Raw genomic sequence first — 15,953 nt, forward strand, 5'->3', positions numbered from 1 at the left:
CCCGACAGTGGAAATCAAGCCTTACACATGATAATGAGCTTCAGCGGCGGGCCACTCAAGCATGAACGCTCCTCAAAAGCGCCAGAATAAGAGAGAAAAGGGAGGATTTTGGAGAAGGCACCTCACGAAAATGGCCATAGGTATTTTAAAAAATACCTATAGTCTACTTTTCTTACATCAAAGAGCGGCTATTTGTAGCTAAAGGAGGGCTAATATTCATGCAGTTCTGCGAAAAAAAAAAAAAACAGGAAAATCCAACGAAAATAAATTAATGTAGACTTTTTTCTTTCAAAACTTTGCTTTTTCGGTGTTTCTAGTACGGAGTTAAGAACAATGGTTACCGCAAAGAAACTTAGCTACCCTTCGTGGTTCGTGGGTCCGGTCGAAAGATCGAGGACATGGAATACTTTCATTGGGAAATTCTCTGGAATATTTTGTCTCTATACCAAAATTTTCAGGGGACTTTTTTAAATAGAATAATCCAAATATCGTGGTAATAAAATATGGAAAAACTCAATCAAAAAGCGTTGCAAAGTTGGTAAAAAAAATCCAAATATCTTAGACTCGAATAGAATTCGTGTGGACGTAGCCTCCCACTAGACCGGGGTCCCCCACTCCTTGTAAACAGGCCTTTAGGGGTTCGTCAAGCGTTCCTGCCCCACGGGAGGTGTAAAGGATGACACATAAGAACAATACCTTTCTTTGATTTCGTAATTTCCATGCTTAGATCCTAGTTACTAGCGTAGTTACAATGTTAACCTGCGTGGCAGGCGTTTGAAAGGGAAGGAGAAGGGGGTTTTGGGCGCGAGAGAAAAGCGTGGGGCGTAGGAGGAGAAATAATGCTAAATATGCTTTTCAATATACAATAACTACCACACAATAGGCAAAAAAGAAGAAGAGGAAAAGAAAGAACAATTTAAGGACCTTCACCACGATATTCGCGGTGGGCTACCCATCCAGTTCCTAACCCCGCCCGACAGGGCATAACTTGAGTGGCGTTACTACAAACTGAGTTTCGCGAGGGTTATTGCGAGATACGCATTTCTAGTTTACAGTTTACGGTCAATCTTTGGTCTATAGATTTTGGTCTTTGGAATTAAATCACCGTTAACCGTCACCTTTGGTTTTCCGTTGTTTTCTTGTTTTGCGACCCGTAAAATAGTCCCTAACTTAACCTGCTGCGACACACCCCACGAAGTTTCGTTCCTCGTTTGCTTGTTTTGTCGTCGCCAGCCACAGGAGGATTGCGTGACGAGCCAAAAGAACGCCTGCGTGGGAGGCTAGTGTGGACTGGGTCTTATTTTCCTTTGTTTGTGTAATAATGAGTTTCAAACTAAAGGAAAGTAAAACTTGAACCAAAAGTAAAACCGAACCTGCACAACATCTACCCAGAGACATCTGACATCTCTGACCTCTAGCTATAGCTATATAAAGTGCTGTACTTACACTTTCCGCTGGCAAGTCGGGTAAGGGTGGTACTGGTGAGTTTCCTTAACAGGAGGGCAGAAAGAAGAGGACGGCAAAACGCTTGAGTGTGACAAACGTGACTGGGCTATTACTTGCGTGTTTTGTCGGGAATTCTCTTAACACTGATATTTTGTGCTCTTCTACAAAAAGGTCTGTTTTTGGGAATGTGAAGTTTGGCGGAAGGTTTTTTCAAGCAAAATTATCGTCACACAAGGTTTGCCGTCATCTTTCCTCTCCCGTCCTGTTGCGTAAGTTCACTACTATTTTAATTTAATTTCATTAACTATTTTAAATGGAACCTTTCCTGGACAAACGTGTGACAGTGTATGTACCCTTTATATGCCAGATCCATATATTTTGACTTCTCAAGTCTAAATTGAGCGAAATGTCGCACCCGCCAACCAAGGACTTTGGCAGCAACTCACAAGAAGAAGATATCTCAGATGGTGCAAATGGGGAAACTAAGGAGGAACACAGCAATACCAGTAGAGACCCGCCCCAGCTTAGTGTTAAACTTCCGCGCATGAATGATATCCATTCACCAACAAAGGATCGGAATCATGCACGCCTTCCTGTCGACATTTTGTTACTGACTGTAAAGGACTGTGAGTTCTTAGCTTGTTATATGCACCTGAACAATCCATTCAGATGTTGGTTCAATGGTCTCGGTTTTGTTTACCTCGAGGACGAAAATGAAGGCCAAGATGAGAAAGTAAAAGTTGCTTTATTGAGATGCCATGAAGGTTCTAGTGGTCCTGGCGGCTCCATAGTAACTACAAAAAATGCTGTCTCAGTGCTTATGCCCAAGGCAGTTATTTTAGTGGGAACGTGCGGTAGCCTCCGTCCTGAGGAAACCAAATTGGGTGATGTTGTGATTTCTGCAAAGTTGACAACATATGGATTGAAGGTTGTGACAAATGATAGAGAGCTGCACAATAATATAAGAACGTTTGCTAGCAAACGATTTCTTGACCTCATTAAGGATTCAGCTCTTGGCTGGGAGGCTCCTTTGGAGAACTCGGAAGATCGACAAGTCAAGATTCACAGCAGGGGTGAGCTGTTGAGCATTCCAGAAATAATCAATACAGAATCGCGGCATAAGCAGCTGGCTGAAACCTTTCCTTTGGCAGTGGCCGTTGACACCGAAGCCGAAGGTAATGAAATCCCGGGCGGGGCGGAGGGGGCGGGGGAGGGGGGCGCTGGGGTGTTATAGCGAAAAAAAAATAATCGGTCGCCCATAGCAACGCGTCCTTTTTAATTCCCTTAGGGGCAGGTTTAAAACCGAGCACGAGATTTAACGAGCGCGCAATCAAACTCTGATTGAAATGGCAACACGATTGTCGCTTCGAAAACACTCAGACAGAGGCTCACCTTTTCGATAATCGGTTCAACCTTCTAGGTTTTTAAAAATTTACAAGTATTGAGAACGCACCTTTCAATTTGATATCCTGCCATTCATTTCATTTCTCAGCTATACTTTGAGGTTTTTTAAAAATTTACAGGTTGTCAGAACGCACCCTTTAATTTGTTATCCTGCCATTCATTTCATTTCCCGGCTATACCGTGGCTCAATGGCCCCATTTATGAGTGGTGCCGCTGTTTCTGTTGCAGGACTTTACACAGCTGCATTTGACCTCCAAGTTGAGTGGCTTGTTGTAAAGGGAATTTCTAGTTATGCAGATGGCAGAGAGAACACAAATGAAAAATGGAGCGAATTTGCAAGTGCTAATGCTGCTTCTTTAGTTGCCAAGATTTTAAATGATGATGTTGTCTTCAAAAGATGGCCTCATTATCAAGGAAACGATGATAATGTTATCAAAGGTAGGTTCGTTTAGTATACACTAGATATGATATAGTGTCCGCGTTTATATTGTGCTATTGATACTGACGTAACGATATCTTGAAAAACCCAAGGAAATGCTGAGGGTAATTTTTCCTCCATAAAAAAAAAACAACTTAAAATGGAGAAGCAAGGAAGAAATGAGATAATGCTGAAGTCTTAAAATAATCACTTAGTAAATCTTTGCGTACCCGTGGGTAAAAGTTTTCAGCACACAGGTTTGTTTGTATTAATGCATGCCAGAGCGGGGTACACATTAGCCTACCTATCAGGTCTTTCTTGGCGTTTTCGGGGAGAGGAGATCTTAGATGGGGGAGGGGAGAAAGAGGAAAGAAGTTTCTATCCCTTTGCTTTACCTTCTTTTCGCTTTTCTCTTTTCCTTTCCTCCAGAAACGCCTCATATTCAGGCTGGGTACATATTATCATCATCCTAATATTGACTAGGGTTAGTCAGTTCGCGTCGAAGTAAAATAAGTAAATGTACCGTTGCCTGTGAATTCAACCTCCCCGCCACTTAAACCCCATTTACACACGCTAAAAAAATCGGCACGGCACTCCCAATTTTCGACGTGTAAACCTATCGATCCCAATGTAGTGTGGCACCAGTGCTCAAAATTTTAGGGGTCGGGTAAACGCTGCACGGTGCCAAAAATTTGGCGTGCCGTGCCAATTTTTTTAGCGCGTGAAAATGGGGTTTCAGACTTCGAATTGAAATAAAACGGTTACTGAATAAATCGCTTCATAAGCACGTGATTTTCATTTGGACTGTCCCATATTTGAGTTACTTCCAAATTAAATTAAATTTCTATCCTTATATAATTATAGGTGGTCTTTATATTTGTTTTTAACTTTTTTAATTTTAAAGACCATCAAAATAATAGTAAAGTTTCATCGTTTCTTTGCGTTCGCCTCGGTTTTCAAAAAGTGCAAATCAAATTTGACTGTTATTCTTTATTATTTACGTCTAAAGGTGTGCGACCATCGACCTTGACAACTTCCCTCCCTAAAATGGTTCCTAATTTTACCGGGCGTCAAAGCGAATGTGAGGAGATTATGGGTTACTTGGCGTCTGAATCTAACCAGCTCGTGTCGATCTGGGGTTCACCTGGATTTGGAAAAACATCTGTTGCAATTGCGGTGGGTCACGATCTCCGAAACAAGGGAATGCCGGTCTGTTGGTTGTCCTTACGTGGTCTGAGGTCAAAAGCAGCTCTAACTTCAAAGATTCTTAGCTGTATCAGGCGATCTGTCATAAATGAACAGCCCTCGTTTTTGCGTCTTTCTCTTGATGATCAGCTTTGTCAGCTATTAAGCGAAATTTCGGAACGATCTTTTTTCATTCTCGATAATGCTGACGGTTTGTTTGAAAGTGGTGACCCAGAAGTAAAGGAAGATGTTTTACAACTCATTGAAGAAATTCTCAGGCGCAATGAAAAGTTGACAATCGTAGTAACAACTAGGGAGTATCTGGAGTTTATGAACGTACATTTTCAAGGCCACAAGAGTGTAAGAATAAGAACACTGGAAGAAGCCCATGCTCAGACCTTAGTTCAGGAATTACTTTCAAACGTCAGTTCTTTGGAGTGTCGGCGAATCACGCAAATCTGTGGCTTTGTACCCTTAGCAATTAAATTATTGTGCTGCTCGATTTCTGAATATAAAGCTCAACCGAGCCAATTTCTTGATGAATTCATGCAGCACTCCGCTTCAGCGAGTATCATCGAGATGTTAGACAACGCAGATTCTCCTCCCAATCACAGATTGCAATTTCTTGTTTCCTCATCTTTCCAAAGACTGAATGCACAGGAACGAGAAGCACTAGTCTCGTTGAGTATTCTTCCTGATAATTTCGGTAGTGAGGTTGCCGCTGCTGTTTTGGCTAAAAACACTTTTCAGACTAACAAGATGTTACAAAACTTTCGGAGAAAGTCACTTCTTGATTCAGGTTTGCAAGATGAGTTCTTCACGATGCACAAGCTTATTCAAACCTTTGCAAGAGAAAAGGGACTAAATGAAATGAAAGACACGGTCCTTAAATCAAAGAATCATTTGAATTCGTTTTACTTGTCACTGTTTCAGAAGCTGAATAGGAAATATCTCACTGGTCATTCAATGGAGGCCTTTCTGGCATTCTATAAAGATGAGCAAAGCATTGTTCAAAGCCTACTGGAGTCACTTTCTGATCCCATTACAGCACGCGCAGTTTTTGAGGTGTTAGCAAAGGGAGAGTTATTTCTTGATAACCTTTATTTCTTAGAGGGATCAACCTTTAACAAAATTTACGATTCAGCAATAGAGGCTGCGAAGAGGTTGGAGGCAAACGAGTCTTACAGTCAGCTACTGGTTTCAAAGGCATTTGGAGAAGCATGTTGGGGACCGGAGGGAAGTACGACGCAGTTGCTTTGTAGAGCGAAGGAAACTGCGGAATCCTCGGCCCTGCCATTAGTTTCCAAGTCAAAACTACAAGGAAAACGTCTATGTTATTTAGGCATCAACTACCTTGCTAGCTCTAAAACTGAAGAGGGAGTTCAGTATTTGCGAGAGGCTCTTCAGTTGATGCATGGAAGCCCAGATTTGGCAGTACTTAGGCTTGTTGCTCTCCAAATTCTCAGTCATTTTTCCCAAATTCAAAACCATATGCTCGACTTGAATCAGTTACTGTACAGTGCAAAAAAGGAATGCAAGGCAGTAGGAGACACAGATCTACTTTTGATATCCTCATGGAAAAGCAAAGAGACAAAAACTGAAGTAGAAGAAAACCAGACAGACTCTAGCATTCTTTCTAACCATCCTGTAAGATGGCAAGTACTTGACCTTGTAAGCAAGGCAACGAAGAACTTCGTGGATACTGATACTAAGCAACTTCTTCGAAATATTTCGCATAAAATACTGAAAGAGATCGAAATAGAACACCACGTTTCAAGCGGTCTCTTTCGTTTTCATCGAAATGTTATAACCTTATTTAAGACAAGTGGAGACACTAAAATGCTCCTCGAAACAAGAATCAGATACCATCATACAGCTCTCAGTCGATGCAACGAAAATTCCTCCGCTTACCACTTGCACAGTGAAGCTCTTGCAGCGTGTTACATGGATCTTGGAAACTTTCTCTCCGGGAAAAATAAATATTCTGAAGCCTTTAAAGCCCAACAGCAAGCACTGGGCTTGTTAATCCCTCTTGAGGAAGAAGAACACGCAAACACCACTGATAGTTTTCATGGGCTTGGCGTCACTCACCATTCACTTGGAGACCTCAAAGCAGCAATAGATTATCTACAGCACGCACTTGAGATCCGTCTTAAACTGTTCGGAGAAGAACACGCAAGCACCGCTGATAGTTATCATACTGTTGGCGTCACTCAATATTCACTTGGAGACTTCAAAGCAGCACTAGATTCTCTACAGCACGCACTTGAGATCCGTCTTAAACTGTTCGGAGAAGAACATGGAAGCACCGCTGATAGTTATCATGGGCTTGGCGTCACTCACCATTCACTTGGAGACTTCAAAGCAGCACTAGATTCTAAGAAGCACGCCCTTGAGATCCGTCTTAAACTGTTCGGAGAAGAACACGCAAGCACCGCTGATAGTTATCATGGGCTTGGCGTCACTCATCATTCACTTGGAGACTTCAAAGCAGCACTAGATTCTAAGAAGCACGCCCTTGAGATCCGTCTTAAACTTTTCGGAGAAGAACACGCAAGCACCGCAGATAGTTATCATGGGCTTGGTGTCACGCAGCATTCACTTGGAGACTTTAAAGCAGCACTAGATTGTAAGAAGCACGCCCTTGAGATCCGTCGTAAACTGTTCGGAGAAGAACACGCAAGCACCGCTGATAGTTATCATACTGTTGGCGTCACTCACTATTCACTTGGAGACTTCAAAGCAGCACTAGATTCTCTACAGCACGCACTTGAGATCCATCTTAAACTGTTCGGAGAAGACCACGGAAGCACCGCTGATAATTATCATAATCTTGGCGTCACTCACCATTCACTTGGAGATTTCAAAGCAGCACTAGATTCTAAGAAGCACGCACTAGAGATCCGTCTTAAACTTTTCGGAGAAGAAGACGCAAGCACCGCTGATAGTTATCATAATCTTGGCGTCACTCACCATTTACTTGGAGACTTCAAAGCAGCACTAGATTGTAAGAAGCACGCACTTGAGATCCGTCATAGACTGTTCGGAGAAGAACACGCAAGCACTGCGGATAGATATCATGGGCTTGGCGTCACTCACCATTCACTTGGAGACTTCAAAGCAGCACAAGATTATGACCAGCACGCACTTGAGATCCGTCTTAAACTGTCTGGAGAAGAACGCGCAAGCACCCCCCGATAGTTATGAAGGGCTTGGTGTCACTTAACAATCTCTTGTAGACTTTACCGCAGCACTGGATTCTTTGCGCACGCACTTGAAATCCGCCTTAATCTTTTTGGAGTAGAACACGCAAGCACCGCTGATAGCTGCTGATAGTCATGGTGCCCTTTACTTTACTCAACTTAAGTGTGAGCAAAGCATGCACCTCACGTCCAAATTGAACTGGGAGTAAAGCAGGCAGGTCCTGATTAAACAGAGACTTATGGGTTTGTTATTTTACATTACACGGCTCCTCTAGCTTGGCGACCTAGCAAGATTTACTGAAACTGAGAATTGCTAACAGTCAATACTGTTGATACTGGCTGTCATTGTGTTCGGTCTTCGGCGAGTTCAACCCCACATTCTTTAGTACATTAGTTTATATATAATGATAATTAGATTGGTCTATTTCAACGATAAAAAGTGACAATTCAGAAACTGCTCTCAGGGACGGATTCAGGATTTTTGAATGGGGGATTGCTGATACCAATCAGCCACCAAACCATACGTTATTTTATTTTTTGTTGTCCTACGTCTGTCCCAAAACATGGCGAGTTAGGAAGGACGAATTGGAGACTGTAACACTGCAAACTCCTGAAACGCCACAAAAACTGAGTAGAAATAGAAGCTAATAGAAATACCTTACTAACCTAGTCGGCCAGAAGTGAAGACGCTGTCATTCGTCTATGGTGTAGCGCCACAAATTTGTCTTAAACCACACTTCTATCGATGGTAACTGCATTTGCATGCACGGCGATGACGGCACCGCTCTCATTAAAAGTTATGTCTCGCAAGAATAGATCAAATAAAAAGACTGCTAGACCAAATTAAAAAAACATATATATATCCCCTATTAGAAGCCATAAAACAAAACGTAGTAATTTTGTGGGTAAGCCGTCAAGGTTCACCAAAAATATTGCTGGAATTTTCAAGAAAAAAACTTCACCTTATTTACTTGGTATATTCTTGCTTGCTGTGTGGTTAGATTCCCCATCCGCTGCAATTTAAGCGATTTTCTTAACCCCCGAGAATTCACTAATAAAGAGAAGAGATTAATTGGAAAATCGCCTTAAAATCGCATCGGATCGGGAAAATAACCACACAGCAAGTAAGAACAAACCAATAATAATAGTAATAAGGTGAGGAGTGTTTTTTATTGAAAATTACAGCAATTACTTACCCTCTGGAATCTATGACCTGAATTCCAATACAAATCCTTTATGTTCACGGCCATTTGGGGATTACGCAATATGAGAGCACACGTTATAATGATAAGACGGAATCCATCATCGTAGCTTTTAGTTATATGTAATAACACCAAAGAAAATTTTCTATGGGAGCCCGAGAAAATGTAATAATATCAAATTTCACAAGAATTGTGAAAACACAGGTGAAATTTTGAAAATTTCATGTGCAAGATGTCATTTCGTGAAGTTTGACATTGATTTTCTCAGGCTCCCATAAGAAATTTTCTTTGGTGTTATTAATCATAACTAATTACATCTATAGCCCTTGAAAAATGTAAAAAAGAATGCAATATGCTTTAAATTATTCCGATACTGTGATACTATTCCGTCGACTGAAAATTAAAATTACTCAATTTCCTGATGGATTCCGTCTTAAACTCTCATACTGAGATTGGGCAGCCTGTGGTGCTTCGAACCTTTAAGGACCGATTTTGAGAAAAACCAGATTGGGATAAAGTAGGTAGAAAACATTTGGAGTAGAGCCAGGCAACAATATGTATGCGTTTTAAACAAGCTTGTACGGTAACGATGGCTGGATACTGGGGCATGATGGAGCAAATCGTTTGCTCCTATTGGCTACCCAAGCGTTCATGATGGGTTCAATCTTAACTTGCGCGCTGGGGATTTCCTTGCGTTGGTCCGACTGGAAAAAGTTCTTTTTGTGGCCATATAAAAAATCCTTTATAATTGATCCATTAGTAGGTCAATATGGCTGGATATTGGCCAAGTTTCTTTTGCTTTTTTTTCTGTTTTTATGAACCGAGACGAGTTCGTTAGGTCAATAAAAACTTTTAAAAAAATCTTGAAACAAAGACAAATTATATTGTAGTGTAATTAAAATTGCACGGAATAAACTTGTTAAGGAAAAAATTAAAGGCGATCATATGAGACACTTGCCTCATCCTTTTGTTATAAAAACTGCTAGTCATACAATTGAGTCGTTTTCAGTCACGTGGTCAGCAGCTTTGCAAATTGCTTGGAATAAAAGAAAGTTTTAACAAGTGAAAAGAGTTCAATTCCCACAGGATTTGTTTTGTACAGAAACATGACCGCTGATTCACTGTTTTGTACACAAATATGGCCGCCGTGACGTCATGTGAAAACGATCTATAAACAGACTTAGGAGTTATCCTCGTTAACACAGGAATTAACGCATAGCGGCATGTAAGGGTCGTTACAACTTTGAGGGTCAAATCTGTTAACTTTTATTCAAAAATTAAAACATTTATGCATATGATCAAATAATGCACGCATGTCTCATAAACTCCGGGGATACAGAATAGCTCACTTCGGAAAAGAGTGATAGCCTGGGACCCAACCTATGGATTGTTTGGGGGACAAGTCGAGCAGCCACCTTGAATTATGACGAGACATGCAAGTTCTTGTGTGCCTTTGTGCACAAATAACTTCAGAAACTCCCCTGGTCTGGCATTTCATAGAATACCAAAGGCAAGACGTATCCCGCGAGAATATGTACATTTGTTTCGGAACGGTAATTTGAAGTCGAACTCCGAGAGCACACGGATTTGCATTCTTCTAGTTATTCTCGAGGGAAAATCGCCCCAGGCACATCCTCCTCCAGCTTCACATTTTCATGTTCTTTTTTCTTTCAATTCAACCTTCTGTTTTGCTATTTTGCGCTGTTTTAAGCCCGTTGAAACATTCCACCTCGCTTTCCGCCATGTTTGTTTACATTCGCCCGTTCCCCCAAATAATCCTTTAAATGCACGCGCTATCACTCTTTTCCGACGTAAGCTATAGATTATTAAATCACTGAGAACGTACTTAAAAGAAAAAAATCATGCATTACAATGCATAACTGGCACGACTCGATTAGCTCGAATGACCACGTGGCGAAATGGCGGTCCCGTCTCCTACTGTCTTCTCCGGAGCAAGTCCTCTTCATCCTTTACTTCAATGCATGGGAAATCTTTATAGTCGAAGACAGAGATAAAATGGCGAGGAAAAATAAGACGCACAAAGCATCGGATGCAAGAGGTTAAATGGCTCTCGATAATGTGACGTCACATCTTTCCACTATGTTGGAACCGATCACGTCAGCCAGTTTCCTATCTAGTCTTTTTATTAGGCTGATTTAGCAACAAGACGGGACCGTCAGTTGACGACGGGAAAGCGCGTGGAAAGGACTAAACACGATTTCCGGTGCCCAATTTGCCGCTCTGCCATTGGTCAAGCCAGTTGTTTAATTTGCGCTCGCCGTCGTCAACTGACGTTCCCGTTCTGTTGCTAAATCAGCCTAAAATCCATGCTTAGAGGCATAGGAGACGTAAAAAAGGGTACTCCGCAATTACTTAATTAACACTTGCAATAAATACTGAGTGCATTTGTGTTGTTCGTTCGTTTTACCACTGTTGGAAACCTGCAATCAGGTAATCCTTGTTCCCTTTTCCTTTGCACAGAATGGCTATTGTTCGCGGGACATTGTACTTACAGTCGAACTACAAGCACATAGGTCTGTAACATGGCAAGGGATAATACTACTTCTCGTGAGAGTAATACTTTGCAGCCTACTACTCCCTCACTATGGTTCCAAAGTGTTGGGCGTAGTACAAAGCACTGAATGTTACGTGCTTGAAGTGAGAAACCGCGAGTAGGTTTTCAACTCAACTTGGTCAACGAACAAAGGATTCATAGAACTGATATTTCTATCAGCCTGTTCATCTTGTTTTCAACTCATTCTTCTACTAATATTTAGATTTGGAGTCATTTTGGTCCGAAAAATTGGACGTAAAGATTAGCCGTGTCTGTATCAGATATAAAGGCACTCAATGAACATTAATTTATTTCAACTTTTTCTTTATAAATTATTAATGAGTTTTTGAACACCATACAGTCGACTCCCGATAATTCGAACCTTCTAGGGAAATCGAAAAAAGTTCGAGTTAGCGGGAGTTCAAAGCAAACGACCGAAATGGAAATGGAAATGAGGAAGTGGGAAATGGGAAATAAGGAAATGGGATGGGGAATGAACGAAACACGCACACTTCAAAGCTTGATAAATACACAGTGCTGGACGCTTTATTTAAACTGGACTGACAAAAAACTAAAGACAAAGACTACATGGTTGTTGAAATTACTTCAATGTTTCAGACTGCTGTGCACTTTTTTCCGACTTGTCAGGCGCTTAAAGCATGGGTCGAGTTATCGAGGGTAAATTTATATAGAAATGATCGGAAGGGAAACGAAAATTGCTTCGAGTTAACGGGATCTAGGTTCGAGTTATCGAGAGTTCGAGTTACCGAGGGTAAAACTATAGTAGATGTATGAAGAAAATCCAGGGGAGATCGATTTTGGTTCGCGTTAGCGCGAGGTTCGAGTTAGCGAGAGTCGCTGTATCAGTCTTGTTCGGTGACAACTCCCGCTATCCGTATGTTTCTGCATATCACAAAGGATTGTAACTTCTTCATTCTCGGTGACCGTCTCAGGCATGTGTTCAAACCACTTATTCTGTAATTCGATCTTTGTAATGCTGACACGCCTTCCACTGGATATATGCAGCAGCCTTATTGCGCCTCTCTCGGTAATCGGTTTTTGCAAGTTCGAGACAACCAGATATAATATGATCTACCATAATAATAATAATAATAATAATAATAATAATAATAATAATAATAATAATAATAATAATAATAACGCGAATATTTACACAGGATAACCTATCAGTTCTAATAAAAAGAACTGTTATCAAAAGGTTCTTGCTTGTTACATATCCTGCATAGTGGACTGATGTCATCCTTTGCGAAGTGAGACTTACTGGGCTGCAGTTATCAGATCTTCTGTCTCAGCTTTCAGTATATTATAATTATTACTGTTATGTTTTTCTTCTTTTGCAGTTCTTACTGTCCAAGGCTCTTAGAAGCGACCAGTTTCCTTGGGAGTGGCTGTGGGGAATCATTATTTAATTTGTAGACAGCATTTTTACTATTTTTCGATATTGATGTTTCCAGCGATTTTTTCCACGTACTTTGCCCTTTTTAACTAGGCCAAGTACTCCAATAACTACAGGGACAGTTCCTTTTATTTTATTATTAGTTATTACATCATTATCGTTTCATTTTGCATTGATAACCACATCTACAATACTACAAAAAAAGCCTCCCGGGGCTTATTTATTTCAAGCACATTTGAGGGGGGGAGGGAGGGGGTTCAACAGAGAGGGGGGAAGACGGCGACGAATTTACGGAAATATATATGAAGTAAAATTACACAATATGACGTGGTATGATGTGGCTACTTAAAGAGACAAGATAACAAAAAAAATAAAAGATGTACGTGAAGCCCACCTTATCCCTAAAGCTAAGACAATTGAGCCCCTGGGCATCAATAAACGTGATGAACTGTATCTATATATAGTATATCTTTTATTTTTTTGTTATCTTGTCTTTTTAAGTAGCCACACCATACCACGTCATATTGTGTAATTTCCGGTCATTATTTTACTTCATATATATTTCTGTAAATTCGTGATATCTCAATAAACCTGATAAAGACTGGTATTGGCCAGTCGAACTATCGCAACTTAACTCTATTTCACGTTGTTTGATCAGTCCTTGCAAAAGTCTTCTTGACTGTAACGTTTTTCTAAAATATAATTTATCTAGCGTTCGCAGACTTCAGTATTTTATTTCTCATTCAACGTCTCAAAGGTCGCCTACAAGGCGACACCGACTCTCTTGTAAGAAAGTAAGTTTTACATCCCACACTGTAACCTGCGTAGCAGGACACTCGGCTTCGCAGGCTACCCACACTCGTAACGTTAGCTTGGGAAGCCTGTGGTTTCATATTGATACCCAAAATTCAAGAACCTGTTTAGGCAAGCAAGATCAAGCAGGTTCTTAAATGTGGGTTATACTCTCTTAGTTATTAAATTATGATAAATTAAAGTTCTAAATTTAGGTACAACGAGAACATACTGTGCTTAACTGTACATAAATTCGGTAATTAGTCTTTTAGGATTATACTAATACAATTGTGAATGAATAAAAAGTTTATTTATTTTTCCCATTATCAACAATCTATTATCTCCTTCATAAAAATCAATATCCTAATTAAGAACCTACTTAGCCTAAATTGCCAATAAGTACCCCAAAATACAAGAACCTATTTTGCAAGACTTCAGAAATAAGTATTATAGGTTCTTATTTGCGGGTGTTTACTATGCGTCTATAGGCTACGATGGGTGCAGCTTTAACTCACGCTAGAGCAACGGGGGAATGAAATTAAGTTGCTAAATGTTTGTGAATAATCAGACTAAATGGAACGAAGAGCTGGGTTGTAGGTGATAACGAAGGGAAGTGTGTGCAAGTGTATGTGGGGGGGGGGGGGGGGCGTAAGTGCTTCTACTCTCTCCCCCTAGGCTGCTTGCAGTCCGTCTTTTCTCTCAAAATCCGTGGAGCTCTTATCTCAGCCAGCGCGATTGCAAACCACGACGTTATGTTTCAATGAGGGATTGGGACGAGGCTGGGTCGCTTACGCCCTCGTTTATCGCGGTTCTCGGCTCGCGGCTCGCATGCGTGCTTGAGTTTCGATAGCCTGTTCACAGACCCTCTATGTTTTCTCTTCAAGTCCGTCGAGCGCGCGTGAAAAAATATAAACCGCGGGGGATTTATTGACCGCCAGCGCAAGGAGGTAGTGAGGTCCGTAGACATCTTTGGGAGCAACTGAAACTTGCTTTTTCTGTCAACGACTCATCGCGCTCGCGTCTTGTGAGTAGAAGCGTTTGTTATCGCCTACCGCGACACTTACTATTGCAAATTGTAATTTGCATAATAAAATATCATCGATTGAAAGCGCCGCCGACTTGTGAACTTGGGATGTAGTCATACTACAAGCTTGTGTTGATCATGTTGACCATATCTCTTGCGTCGTACTGCAGTGTAGACTGTGGAAAGCGTACTTGACGACTGTTTGGCACAGGTTTCAAGCAAATACGTCCTCAAAGAAGAGCAGTGCCAGGCTGTTTTTGGTTTACTGGAGCAAAAGGATGTTGTGGCGCCGGTTCTTCCACGGGTTTGGGAAAAGTCTAATTTACGTAACCATTTGTTCGCGGATTTGCGGCAGAGAAACTCAAACAAAGAGAAAAGAACGTGGTATTAGTAGCATCGTCATTACGAAGTATCAGCAATGATCAAGTTGAAGCCGAATGAGAGAAGCTGGCATTTCAGCCATTGCATTACCTTGCCGCGGAACCATGAGGTGGTGCGGACATTCTTCTAAACCAAAAGCTACCATTGTCAGGCTAGCTTTCTTGAAAGCTGGTTTTGACCTAGCGAACCCACATTGTTACTTTGTAAACCGCAAATAGAAATCAAGCATTGTGAAATTTACGGCCAAAGCGCCGACACAAACATCGTTTTTGCATCGTAGAACAACTTCCATTTCACTTGATGCTCCGCAGCAGATTCAAGAATAGAACAAGTAAGTTTTTATGTGTCATTTGATTCCATTTGCAGTTTACAAATAAGAGTTAATGGTTTTAATAAAACAAAATCCAGCCCAGGCGCTTCTGACCTTATTAGTGCAAGGCGAACACTCAAACCCTACTTGACTATAAATCTTCTGTTTGCGAACTTTCGTTTTGCAACACTTTGACGAATACTCTCAATAAAAAGATTCTCTGTAGCTTTCAGAGCTTTACGGGAACGGGATGATTGCCCAGTACTATCGACGAATAAACAGCACCCAAGTATCCTACAATAATCCGATGGACCGATTTGTTTCGACTTCGGACCTCTTCTAGCTGGCTTTTTCGGCGTTGAAACAGTCTGAGAAGACATGGTTCAAACAACACCTCTCTCCTTCGCAGAGGCTCTCGCTGGGTATTCCTACAAAAATAGCACAAAATAGGCCTCTGCGGGGAAGAGAGAAATAACACGCGACTCCGAGTGTTATGTTGTTTTTAAAATCCTGTGTGTAATGTTGTAAAGTACTTAAGCCAATTACACGAGCAATTTATATCTCCAATTCCATTGGTCCAATTTAATTGGTACTGCGAACGCGGAGGTGATAATGAT

The 15,953-nt window shown here is 41.1% G+C and overlaps 1 protein-coding gene across 1 annotated transcript in view; it reads left to right on the plus strand.

Moving 5' to 3' along the window:
* Positions 1–12,796, plus strand: part of LOC140949126 (uncharacterized) — a 46,829-nt gene extending 34,033 nt beyond the window's left edge. The window contains exons 3-6 of the mRNA XM_073398361.1: positions 1,814–2,621; positions 3,079–3,288; positions 4,278–6,602; positions 12,774–12,796. Of these exons, the coding sequence (XP_073254462.1) occupies positions 1,853–2,621; positions 3,079–3,288; positions 4,278–6,602; positions 12,774–12,796 (3,327 nt within the window). The 5' untranslated portion in view covers positions 1,814–1,852. The remainder of the gene's footprint in view (positions 1–1,813; positions 2,622–3,078; positions 3,289–4,277; positions 6,603–12,773) is intronic.
* Positions 12,797–15,953: the final 3,157 nt, after the last annotated feature.

Source organism: Porites lutea, chromosome 9 (genome assembly GCF_958299795.1).
Source record: "Porites lutea chromosome 9, jaPorLute2.1, whole genome shotgun sequence".
NCBI lineage: Eukaryota > Metazoa > Cnidaria > Anthozoa > Scleractinia > Poritidae > Porites > Porites lutea.